Source organism: Amblyraja radiata, chromosome 7 (assembly GCF_010909765.2).
Source record: "Amblyraja radiata isolate CabotCenter1 chromosome 7, sAmbRad1.1.pri, whole genome shotgun sequence".
In the NCBI taxonomy this organism is placed as follows: Eukaryota; Metazoa; Chordata; class Chondrichthyes; order Rajiformes; family Rajidae; genus Amblyraja; species Amblyraja radiata.
Genome location: NC_045962.1, coordinates 38,489,267 through 38,502,826, shown reverse-complemented (window position 1 = coordinate 38,502,826; position 13,560 = coordinate 38,489,267). Strand labels below are relative to the sequence as shown.

Genomic DNA, 13,560 nt, shown 5'->3' with positions numbered 1-13,560 from the left:
CTTAACTGTCCACTGTAAGTTGCCCATAGTTTGATAATTAAAGCCCCTAGATTTGATGGTATCCCTTTCAAATGGATTAGGTAGCATCAGTATAAACATAAATGCTGATTGTTGGTGTGGACTTGAAGGGCCAAAGGGATAATTTCCATGCTATATTTCACTATAACATTTAATTATGACTTTTAAAAGACATTTGGACAGATATATGGATTTGAAGAGGTCTGGGCCAAATGCTAATGGCACTTGCCCAATATACCAACATGGTCAGCATTACCAAGATGGACCAAAAGGCCTATTTTCACACTGTATAGCTCTCTGACTATAATATAATAAACAGCACCATGACTACACCCAAATCAGGCACTAAAATGAGACCTGCACTGCCACCACATTGTTGATATGTTGATCACTGGAAAGACATTTGATCCTAAAAGGTACATTCCAATACTGCCTTGGATGTGAGAGAATAGGCAAAGGAGGGAGCACAGAAATCTGTGTGTGATCACCCTTCTATAAGCTCAATACTGAAAGGTTCAGGATAATCATGAGGGCAGAAATTACAGATGCAGCTTACATGATTGTAAAGAAAAGCTGCGAACAATGATTAACCGACCAGCAGTGGTGCATTTTCATTATCCCAAACACAGAAAGTATAGATTGGTTGATGTTCTGTACAAAAACACCAATGTCATAGCATAGACCCTATAATTGACATCTCATTGTTATCTCAATACAATGTGCTTCAATGAGTGTTATCGGTTGCATGTATAAACTCCAGTTTATGCCAGCCCTGGATGAAATGTGTGGTGCGTGACATAACGTCGTTATGTATGAACTAACAGCAAGAAAACGTCAAATATGTTAAACTGCGCCAGTTCCTCAAGCGGTAGATCAGTAGAGGACTTTGTTTTATGCCTGTTTAGTGCAAGGCTCTATCTTTTCTACAAATCAATGGATAAGAATAACGTCTTGAAGAGCTTTATTGCCTTCCATCACAGTGAGGAATGTGGAATCCATTGTGATGGATGTTTATGTTAACTTTTATGTGGTTGTGTGGTTTGTTGCTTTTCACTTAGTATGGCTGTATGGTAACTCAAATTTCACTGTACCTTAACTAGTACATGTGATAATAACCTAACCTTGACCGTGAAACCTTGAGATTGGTCTAGAACTGCATTCATATGCAAGTATCATGACAGAAATTGGTTCTGGTGTTGAAGTGACATTGTCCGTACAATTTCATGTTTGTCCTGTAGATTACTTTGCTCAGTGGAGACTACTGATGATTGCGTATAATATTTCAGGAAGGACGATTGAGATGAGGGCTGAAAAGATGACACAATCTTGCTCAATTAGCATCCGAGACCAATTAGATAGAATCACAATTTGCATATAATTAAGAGCATATGGAGAATTTCAACAAATTTTTGAGCACAGACAAATTTGAGGAGGGTCTCTGTTGATGGATTCAAGAAGTTGTGAGATCAAAAAGGACAAAGTATTCTAGTTGGTTTAACTCCTTGCATTATCCTTGGAGTTGTCATGTGGTGAAGATCATGTAGAGCCGGGGACATCTTTGAGGTGCCCGAGCTGATGGTTAGAGGAGGAAGTGTTGTTGCTAATTTGTACCGATTGTGGTCTGTTGATGAAGAAGTCAAGGATCCAATTGCAAAGTGATGTGCAGCGACCCAATTCCTTGAGTATGGTAACAAGTGTAGATGAGATTATGGTGTTGAACGCTGAGCTGTAGTTAATGAACAACAGCCTGACATGTGTTTTTATTGTCCAAATGGTCCAGTGCACAGTGAAGAGCCAGCAAGATCACTTCCCTGTGGATTTATTGTGGTGGTAGGCAAACTGTAGTGGGTCCAGGTTCTTGCTAAGGCAGGAGTTGATAAGTGCTATAATCTGGTTGGAAAACACTCGGATGATCTTGGCGGGTATATACTCCCCACACATTTTATGAAATCAGCATCAATCGTGGCGTATTTGTTCAGGCCCATTGCCGAGTCCTTCAACATTGCCCAGTCTACCGACTCCAATCCTGTGGCTCACCTCACCAGCTCTGCGCAGTCCTCACATTGGGGCTGTGTTCTTCAATCGCTGCCTATATGCAGGGGGAAGGAGCACAGTCAGTTAATCAGATTTCCCAAAGTGAGGGATGGAGTGACAGGCATCATTAATGGTGGAATCGGAGTGGTCATTGGTGTATTATCCTCTGGTGCTGCTGGACACGTGCTGGTGGTGGTTTGGAAGTGACTTCTTCAAACTGGCCTTGTTGAAGTCCTCAGTTGTGGTAGGAAAGCGTTAGAGTACTCCTTCTGGTGTTTGTTGGACATGGCGTAGAGCTCCTCCAGTACTACATGAACATCTGCCTGGGGTGGGATGAGGCCGCGGTCAAGATGGTGGAGCTGTGAATCCTCTCAGGAGGTAGAAGGGACAGCATTTCACTGCCAGGTGTTCCAGGTGCGGAGTGCAGGAGTTGGACAGGACTGCTATGTCTGAGCACCACAAGACACCTGTCTTTCCCTTTCGTGTGTCTGTTTGGTCCATGCAATGAGTGGCAAAACCTTTGGGCTGGAGAGTAGATTCTGGGGAGCTGGGGGTGAGCCATGTCTCTGCGAAACACAGCATTTCCTCACTTCTATTTGAGGGAAGAGACAAGGATTGAAGATTTATTGCTTCAAATCTGAGGATCCTGACGAGACTAAATCTTGTGTACAGGTCTGGTCTTCCTACTGAAGAAAGATTTCCTGGTATGGCAGGTTTGTCATACAAGGAGAGAAAGATTAGGCAGACTGGGCCCTTATTTGCTTAAGCTTAGAAGAGTGAGAGGTGATCTGATTGTAGCATAGAAAATTCTTACAAGGTGTGACAGGAAAAATAGTTCTCCTGAAGTCTGGAGCCAGTGGTCACAGTCGCAAAACCGATAGTGGTCCATTCAGGACAGAGGCAAGAAGATATTTCTTCACCCAGTGAGTTCTAAATCTTTGGAATTTTTGCCCTTAGTGCTGCAAAGAAAAATTATTAAGTAACAATCTATGGTTTTGTAGATCTCAGGTTTTTTGTTGGTCACACTCAGGTTTTTCAACCAACCTGATCTCCCGGTGGCTCAGCACTTCAACTCCCCCTCCCATTCCGAATCTGACCTTTCTGTCCTGGGCCTCCTCCATGGCCAAAGTGAGGACCACCGTAAATTGGAGGAGCAGCACCTCATATTTCGCTTGGGCAGTTTGCACCCCAGTGGTATGAACATTGACTTCTCTAATTTCAGGTAGTCCCTACTTTCTCCTCCCCTTCTCAGCTCTCCCTCAGCCCACTGGCTCCACCTCTTCCTTTCTTCTTCTTCCCCCCCACCCTCTCAGAAGACGGATTTCGACCCGAAATGTTGCCTATTTCCTTCGTTCCATAGATGCTGCCTCACCCGCTGAGTTTCTCCAGCATTTTTGTCTACCTTAGATTCTTGTTTGTATGGGTATCAGAGGTTATGGGGATAAGGCAGGAGAATAGGGGTTAGGAGGGAGGGATAGATCAGCCATGATTGAATGGCAGAATAGACTTGATGGGCCGAATGGCCTAATTCTACTCCTATCACCTATGATCTTATTGTCATTATTTTAGTCTATTAGTTTTGTACAGTCTTCCCCCTCAAGGCCTTAATGAATGTGCAAAGCGGTAGGTAATGTAATTTATTGTTACTTTCCCATTCCCGATTTCACAACTATCTTGGACACTTGAATTAGCAGAGTGGCAGTTCAGGTTGCACTTCAGAGCCCCAAGATGAAACCTGTATAAACGTACCTCAGTAAATTGGGGCAGATTGCCTCCCTGGTCTTTTTTTAAGACGCTTAGATTTTCCTTCAGGGTTTGAGGGGTTGTCAGATCAACAGCTGCTGTGGCATCTCCCTCATCCAGGTACAATCGAACTGCCACTTCCTGCGATAGGTCTTGATCTATATGCTGTTTCTGGAAGAAAGGAAAAAAGGATGCAAATACTACAGATGAAGATCCTTGGGTTTCATCACGTAGCAAGCAGCAGCTTCTTGGTACAGCAAAAACGAACAAAATGCAGATGCTGGAAATCTGAAACAGAATGTGCAGCAAACACTGAGCCACATTAGACTGCACCTGTGGAAAGAGATATAGTTTTAAAGTCCAAAAAAGGATCTTCCACCAGAAATATCAATTCTGTTTCCCTTTCCACAGATGCTGCGTGACCTGTCGAGAGTTTCCTGCATTTTCTTGTTTTATTTCAGCTTTGTACATTTTAGTACAGTGGCCTCAGTATCCTAACTTAAGTATGACAAAAGTTTGTAGATGACACAAAGAATGGTAGAGGTAATGATAATATGGAAGGTAGTCTTAGGATGTGTAGAGTCATCTCTATGTTGGTGAAATGGGCGGGGAAATGAAGCTTGATCCTTGGAAATGGGAGGTGATGCATTTTGGGACTAATGAGGCTAGGACGTATATCGTGAGTCTCAGGGGGTATCGAGGATCACTGGGAGCTTGGAGTAAAAGTCTATAGATCCATGAAGATGGTAATACGGGCAGATAATGTGGATGCAAGTCAAATGCCCTCCTTCATTGATCTGGATGTCCAATACAGGAGTAGGGATGGGTTGGGAATGTGGGAGGAAACCAGAGCACCCGGGGAAAGGCCCCCCATTTGCACGTAGGGAGAATTTCCAAACTCCGTACACACAGTATCTGTAGTCATGATCAAACGCAGGTATCTGGCGCTGTAAGACAGCAATGCTATAGCTGCGCAGGTGTGCCACCCCACTGGAACGCACTGTCAGAGGTGCTTGCGGAAGTAGATGATAGCGGCATTTAAGAGACTTTGAGATGGGCACATAAATGCGCAGGGAATGGATATGATATAGTATAATTTGTCATCATGTTTGGCACAAACATCCTGGGCTGAAGGGGCTATATTGTTCTATGATTTATATTCTATCAATGATCTGCACAGTGTCATTTTGTTGAAGCTATCATGTCCCTTTCATCTAACTAATGGTCAGTCAAATAGCGTTGATTAACATTTCTTTGAAAACAGCTTGCATCAGGTCATGAAGTGATGTAATAATTTAGCCAAAGTCTTCATCAAAATCATTCAAATTAAGTCTTCATGTTTAATTTCATGATTTCCAAACTGGAGTAAATTCAAAGCACTCTCTCAGATGAATTACCTGTCAAATGCACCTACATATTATTTTCTAAGAATAATCACTTAACATTTACCCAAATACATAAATACATGCCGTTTTTAAATACAGGCTTTTAATTCATCTGTTTTAGTATCTCGTTGAATTACTAATCAGATTCGACAGAAATCTCAAAATATCACAAAAATAACACTTCCCATTAATTTATTAATCGGATACTGGTTTATTACTGTCACACTGATACAGTAGTAAAACGAGGATCTTGTTTTGCATGCTATCCAGGCTGATCATACCATACGAGTGTAATGTGCCACACACAAGTACAACAGGTAGTGCAAATAAAGTTTGCAGAATATACAGTATCAGCTACAGAAAAGTGCAGATGAAAAGGGGGGTGGGGTGGAAGATTGGTCTGCGTTCACAACTCTGATGTCTCTTGTGTCTTGGGCAGGTGGGTTGCCATACCAAACTGTGCTGCATCCTAATAGAATGCTTTCTGGAGAAACTGGTAAGTCACTGAGAACATGCCAAATTGCCTCAATCCTTTGAGGAAGTAGAGGCTTTGGTGGACTTTCTTGGCCGTATCATTGAAGTGGTTGGACCAGGACAAATTGTTGGTGATATTTATACTTCGAAGCTCTCAACCATCTTCACTTCAGCATCACTGTCACAGATTGTCACAGATGATCAGCTCCTTTGATTTGCTGAGGGAGAGGTTGTCATCTTGGCAACAAGCTACTAAGTTGTCTATCTCCTTTCTGCCTTCCATCTCATCATTGTTCGAGATACAGCCTACTATGATGGTGGCATCTTCAAACTTGCAAATAGCCATACCGTTGTGAATGAATGGAGATGCAGCCTTGAAGGATTTTTTGTCTCCTATTCTTGCTGATTGCAGTCTATGGGTCAGGAAGTCAAAGATCCAGTTGCAGAACAGGTTGAAGGCAGTGTTATCGTCTACAAAGAGGAATATGATGTAGGTGTCTGTGTTAATCACATGTTGCAGTGATGAGTGCAGGCCCAGGTAGATGGCATCTGCTGTGTACTTATCGTGGCAGCATGTGAATTGTAATAGAGCTAGATTATTTGGGAAAGTGGAGTTAATGCGCAATGTGACCAGCCTCTTGAAGTACTTCCTGATGATGGATGTCAGAGCCATAGACTGTATAAATCAAGAAATGCTACCTCATTATATTTGGCATCAGGATTATAGTGGCCTTCTTAAGCCAGGGAGGAACCACAAATTGGTTAAAGATGTCATAGAATCATCGAGTTATCCAGCACGGAAACAGGCCCTTCAGCCCACCTTATCCAAGTGAATAAGTTAGCATACAGGGCTAGTCTCATTTGCCTGTATTTTTCCCCAAGAGCCCTCTAAACCCTTCCTGTCTACGTCTGGGAATGCTCCTGTTAGCTGGTCCACACAGTTTGTAAGGACACATCTGGGACTCAAATGTCAAGTGGCCTTCCGAAGGTTCACTCTCAGGATGGCTGATCTGTCATCTGCAACAGGGTACGTGGCTACAGATGCCCCAGAGGACGTTGGAGTAGGTGATGTTATTTCACTGATCTTCTGTTCAAAAGAGGTAGAATATATTGAGCTTGTCGGGTAGGGATGCATTATCCCGCTGAGGCAGCGGGACTCGGAGCTGAGGCAGCGGTGGCTCGACTCGCTGAGGCAGCGGGACTCGGAGCTGAGGCAGTGGGACTCGGAGCTGAGGCAGCGGGACTCGGAGCTGAGGCAGCGGGACTCGGAGCTGAGGCAGTGGGGCTTGGAGCTGAGGCAGCGGTGGCCCGACTCGCTGAGGCGGCGTTCCAGCTTTCGGCAGCGGCCCGACTCGGAGCTGAGGCTGTGGTGGACCGACTCGGAGCAGAGACGGCGTTCCGGCTTTCGGCAACGGCGACATCACCACGGAGGTCCGCTGGACTGGAGGGCGGCATCTTCGGCCTGGATCGCCTCAGCGCAGAGGGAGAACAAGGAGGGAAGAGACAGAGACTAAGACTTTTGCCTCCATCACAGTGAGGAGGTGCTTGGTGAATTCACTGTGGTGGATGTTAATTTGTGTTTATTGTATGTTTTGTTATTTATTATTATTGTGTATGACTGCAGGCAACGAAATTTTGTTCAGACCGAAAGGTCTGAATGACAATAAAGGAATCAAATTCAAATTCAAATCAAATACTGACCAACTTTGTTTTGTAACCTGGTATAGTTAGGCAGAAGAACATGCAAGGCTGATCTAGCTTTGATCTTGTGTAAAACAAACACAACACAAGACAGTACAAACAGAGCAAAATAAGCAATATAGATGTAAACATTCTCACACAAACATGTATTAAAAAAATTGAAAGACGATTCTTCAAGTGCACTGTAGTTCTGCATCTATAAAACATCTACAACCCAACCCATACCTCTATAAGTGCTTTAATTGTCAGAGCAGTCTTTCCTCCAGTGTTCTCCAAGATTTCTGAATGTTGATCAATGTAGATCTGCCTGCTGGATCAACAGAAGTATCTGGTAGTTCTGATTTTAACATCACAGAACATAACAGTACAACACAGGATCATCCTGTTGGGCGGCACAGTGGCGTAGTGGTAGAGCTGCTGCCCTACAGCACCAGAGACCCGGGTTCGATCCCGACTACAGGTGCTGCCTGTACAGAGTTTGTACGTTCTCCTCATAACCTGCGTGTGTTTTCTCCGAGATCTTTGGTTTCCCCCATACTCCAAAGACGTCCGTAGGTTAATTATCTTGGTATAAAATGTAAAATTGTCCCTAGTGTGTGTAGGGTAGTGTTAATATGCAGGGATCGCTCGTTGGTGCAGACTCTGGACCGAATGGCCCGTTTCCCTGCTGTATCTCTAAACTAAACTGAACAGCCCCATAGACCCACAATGTCTGTGCCAAATCAACCCCTGGGATTTATCCACCTTAATAATCTTCAAGATCTCCTCCTTCTTAATTTTAATCTGCCCTTGCATATTTGTGTTCTCCAGAATGATCACACTATCTTCCATGTCCTTCTCCTTGGTTAAAACAAATACAAAGCACTCATTTAGTATTTCACCTACATATCATGGATGTACTTCATCATGGATGATCAGCCATGATCATATTGAATGGCGGTGCAGGCTCGAAGGGCCGAATGGCCTCCTCCTGCACCTATTTTCTATGTTTCTATATCCCGCCACCATGCACAAATTCTCTTGTTTATCCTCGAGCGGTCCTTCCTTCTCCCTGTTTGCTTTCTTGTTTTTAACGTAGATATAAAAATGCCTTGTGATTTTCTTTAATCTGACTCGCCAAAGCCAGTTTGTGGGCCCTTTTGGCCCGTCTAATCATCCGCTCAATTTCATTCTCCGTTGCTTCATATTCCTCGGAGGCCCTGTCTGATTTCATAACCCTTACATACACTTCCTTTTTCTTGTTGTTTAAAACCTTAATTTTAAATCTTTTTGATCATCCAAGGTTCCTTTACTTTGCCATCATTGACCACTCCTCTTTACTGAAACGTGTCAGCCCCGAACTTTGATTTACTGACTTTTAAAACGATTCCCACATGTCAGATGTGGACTTGCACCTAATACATTTTGACCTGTCTAAACCTTTGGTACAGAGTAAGTCCCTGTCAATTTTGGGGAAGTTAGTCACCCACTTAAACAAGCTTGTTCCTTTGGCATCTTTCAGTAATCTGTCTACGTATTTGTTCCTCTATCTCTTGCTGGCTATGGGGAGACCTTAAGTACAATCCCATTAAAGTGCTTATACCTTCCTCATTTTTGAGCTCTACTAGCGGACGAACCCTCCAGTACATCCTCTCCGACTGTTACCCTGACATTCTCTCTCATTAGTAGAACAACTATTCCACCTATTTTCCGTCTCTCTCCATCACGTCTGAAATATCAAAATCCTGTATCATTGATCTGTCAGTCGTGTCCCTCTTGCAACCATGTTTCCGCAGCGGCCACAACTTCCTAGGCCTAAACACCGATCTAGACTTCAAGTTCATCATCTTTCCCCAGAATACTCCTTGCATTGAAATAAACACTCCAGCTTCACCATATTCCTTCACCTCTCCCTGCCTGTCCTTCCTTTGGGACTGTAGACACAAGCAACTGCAGAAGCTGCTTTACAAAAAAAAAGTACAAAGTGCTGGAATAACTCACCGGGTCAGGCAGCATCTCTGGAGAACATAGATAGCTTCAGGTTGGCACTATTCTCGGAAGGGTCCCGACCCAAAAAGTGACCTCTCCATGTTCTTCAGAGATGCTGCCTGACCTTACTGGTCCTATAACCTCTACCTTCCCATCACTCCTTCCAATTGCTGACCTACTACTCCGGTTCCCACTATCCTGCCCCGCTTCAACTTTCATATTTCTAAAATGTCATTTGCTGTTTCAACTACATACAATCTGACCTCACTAAACCATCTTACTTTTAAAATCTACTGATGAATGGAGCCATTCATGCTCTGATACTTTGAAACATTATGCCACCATAAATCCCATCTGAAAGGTGGTACAACGTCTTCCCATTAACATATATAACATTTAACATATAACAATTACAGCACGGAATCAGGCCATCTCGGCCCTTCTAGTCCATGCCGAACACTTATTCTCCCCTAGTCCCATCTACCTGCACTCAGACGATAACCCTCCATTCCTTTCCCGTCCATATAACTATCCAATTTATTTTTAAATGATAAAATCGAACCTGCCTCCACCACCTCCACTGGAAGCTCATTCCACACAGCTACCACTCTCTGAGTAAAGAAGTTCCCCCTCATGTTACCCCTAAACTTCTGTCCCTTAATTCTCAAGTCATGTCCTCGTGTTTAAATCTTCCCTACTCTCAGTGGGAAAAGCTTATCCACGTCAACTCTGTCTATCCCTCTCATAATTTTAAAGACCTCTATCAAGTCCCCCCTTAACCTTCTGTGCTCCAAAGAATAAAGACCTAACTTGTTCAACCTTTCTCTGTAACTTAGTTGCTGAAACCCAGGCAACATTCTAGTAAATCTCCTCTGTACTCTCTCTATTTTGTTGACATCCTTCCTATAATTAGGCGACCAAAATTGTACACCATACTCCAGAATTGGCCTCACCAATGCCTTGTACAATTTTAACATTACATCCCAACTTCTATACTCAATGCTCTGATTTATAAAGGTCAGCACACCAAAAGCTTTCTTTACCACCCTATCGACATGAGATTCCACCTTCAGGGAACTGTGCACAGTTATTCCTAGATCCCTCTGTTCAACTGCATTCCTCAATTCACTACCATTTACCATGTACGTTCTATTTTGATTTGTCCTGCCAAGATGTAGCACCTCACACTTATCAGCATTAAACTCCATCTGCCATCTTTCAGCCCACTCTTCCAAATGGCATAAATCTCTCTGTAGACTTTGAAAATCTACTTCATTATCCACAACACCACCTATCTTAGTATCATCTGCATACTTACTAATCCAATTTACCACACCATCATCCAGATCATTGATGTACACGACAAACAACAGTGGACCCAACACAGATCCCTGTGGCACCCCACTAGTCACTGGCCTCCAACCTGACAAACAGCCATCCACCATTACTCTCTGGCATCTCCCATTCAGCCACTGTTGAATCAATCTTGCTACTCCACCATTAATACCCAACAATTGAACCTTCTTAACCAACCAACCATGAGGAACCTTGTCAATCTTAAACTAACTACCCTGCATAATCCTAACTACAACCCTACCCAGCACGAACTACTATAGTTTTTACGTACTTTTGGTTTTTGCACAACCATGACCTAGTTTATTTAGAATAACTGATCCTTTGTTTTTGTGGTTGTCTCTAATGTGCCTGTAAAGCTGCGACAAGCAAAAACTCAATTGTTCATATCCAGGGCATATGACAAATAAACGCACAAGACTCGATGGGCTGATAGTTAGCTGTCTCCTGTGCTGTAACAATTCTGAGTCTATACCAGCATTACTTCCAACCATACTTCCAAATAACCTTGGACAAATCTAAGAGTGAAATGCTCCATTTACCTCCTTCCAATTAGCTCGCTAGGATCAATTGCTGTCAACAATTAGGCTCTGTAGCCCAAGTTCTCGCCAACCAACAGTCAACAATTTATACTAAATCCATGATTATTTTCTCTCCACACTGCACCCCACCTACAAATTAAGGCTAACATGTAGTGACCATTTAACTTACCAATCCATGGAACAAGAAAAGCTACAGATGCTGGGAACCAAAAATAAAAGCGGAAAATGCTGGAAACACTCAGCAAGTCCGGTCATATCTGGCTAAGAGAACTTGAAACTCCCGACTCTGTTTCTCTTCCCACAGATGTGGCTTGACCAGCTGATTAATATTTCCAACATTGGTTTTCATTTAACCAACCGACCTGGTGTCTTTAGGATGTGGGGAAAAAAACTCCGGACACCTGGGGAAACCCGCGCGTTCATAAGAAGAACATGCAAGCTTCACCCAGACACCAATGGAGTTTGGAGGCATTGTGCACAAGGGTCGTGTCATCACGTTGGAGATGTACAGGACAATCATGAGATTGCACTGGGAAAACTGCTTGCATTTCTGGGATTGGAGAGTTGTGTGGGTAGAATGGGTAATCTGAGACTGGAACAAAGAAGGCTGTGGGTGACTTTATAAATGTCTATAAAATCATGAGGACATAGATAAGATGATGGACACAGTCCTTTTCCCAGGGTAGGGGAGTCCAAAACTAAAGTGAATGGGTTTTAGATGACGGGAAAAATTCAAAAAGGACTTCAGGGGAAAATATTTCAATCAACGTTTAGTGTTCAGTTCAGTTTAGTTGTGGGCGGCGCGACCGACGTCGCAGCGGCCTCTGCAGTCTGTCTGTGTATTTTTTATTTTTTTGTCCTGTTGAGGGTTTAGTTTGTAGTGGGTTTTTAAATGTGTATATGTGGGGGGTGGGTGGGGGAAACTTTTAAATCTCTTCCCTGCATGGAGACCCGACCTTTTCCCTGTCGGGTCTCCGTTGCCGTTGGGGCCTAGCGCCGTGGAGCGGCCTCCAACCGGAACGACCTGGAGGCTCAAGTCACGGAGCCTGTGGAGCTGTGGACCTACCTCCGTGGAGCTGCGGAGCTGCGGACCTACCTCCGTGGAGCTGGCCAGCTTCGGAGCGTGGAGAGTTGCGGTGGTGCGCTGCTGCGACCCGACTCCAGTGGATGGTGACACCGGGAGCTCGCGGGTCCCCGGTGGGAGACTGCTTTGCGGGGCACCGGCAACGGCGACTTCTCCCGCTCGAATTGCGGGGTTCAGAGTGACCTGGAGCAGGGCCTCACATCGCCCGGCACGGCTTTGATTTGCCGCGGACTTGCTAGCGCCTGCCGGGGGCTCCAACATCAAGACCCGGGGCAGGGCCTTGCGTCGCCCGGCGTGGCTTTGGGTGGCCGCGGACTTGCTGGCGCCCGCCGGGGGCTTTGACCTCGACTTTGGGAGAGGAATGGAGAGCAGGGGAGAGACAAGACTTTGCCTTCCATCACAGTGAGGAGGAGACTCACTGTGATGGATGTTTGTGTGAATTGTGTTGGGTGTGTGGCTTGGTTCTTTTCTTGTATGACTGCAGAAACCAAATTTTGTTTGAACCTCATGTGAGGTTCAAATGACAAATAAACGGTATTGTATTGTATTGTATTTATTGTCATGTGTACCAAGGTACAGTTAAAAGATTTTTGTTGTGTGCTATCCAGTCAGCGGAACTACAATACATAATTACAAATAAGTAATTTACAGTATATAGATACATGATAAGGGAATAACATTTAGTGGGAGGAAAAGCCAGTAAAGTCCAATCATAGATAGCCCGAGGGTCACCAAAGAGGTAGCTAGTAGTTCAGGACTACTCTCTAGTTATGGTAGGATATTTCAGTTGCCTGTTAACAGCTGGGTAGAAAATGTCCCTAAATGTGGAGGTGTTCGTTTTCACACTTTTGCACAATGGCTATATGGAACAAGCTGCCAGAAGAACATACACAGGCAGATACAGTACCCTAAACAATGTTTGGAACAAAGACCCATTATTTATTTATTTGCCTCTGTATTCTACAATTTGAGATTTGTAATAGAAAAAAAATCACATGTGGTTAAAGTGCACATTGTCAGATTTTATTAAAGGGCATTTTTATACATTTTGGTTTCACCATGTAGAAATTACAGCTGTGTTTATACATAGTCCCCCCCATTTCAGGGCACCATAATGTTTGGGACACATGGCTTCACAGGCGTTTGTAATGGCTCCTTAATGCAGGTATAAGAGAGCTCTCAGCACCTAGTCTTTCCTCCAGTCTTTCCATCACCTTTGGAAATTTTTATTGCTGTTTATCAACACGAGGACCAAAAT

The 13,560-nt window shown here is 43.9% G+C and overlaps 1 protein-coding gene across 1 annotated transcript in view; it reads right to left on the bottom strand.

Annotated features, from left to right (window-relative positions):
• The window catches only part of senp2 (SUMO specific peptidase 2), a 62,478-nt gene that overhangs the window by 17,653 nt on the left and 31,265 nt on the right, over positions 1-13,560 (bottom strand). The window contains exons 12-13 of the mRNA XM_033023495.1: positions 7,581-7,665; positions 3,802-3,966 (exon numbers count right to left, since the gene is read on the bottom strand). Coding sequence (XP_032879386.1) covers positions 3,802-3,966; positions 7,581-7,665 — 250 coding nt within the window. The remainder of the gene's footprint in view (positions 1-3,801; positions 3,967-7,580; positions 7,666-13,560) is intronic.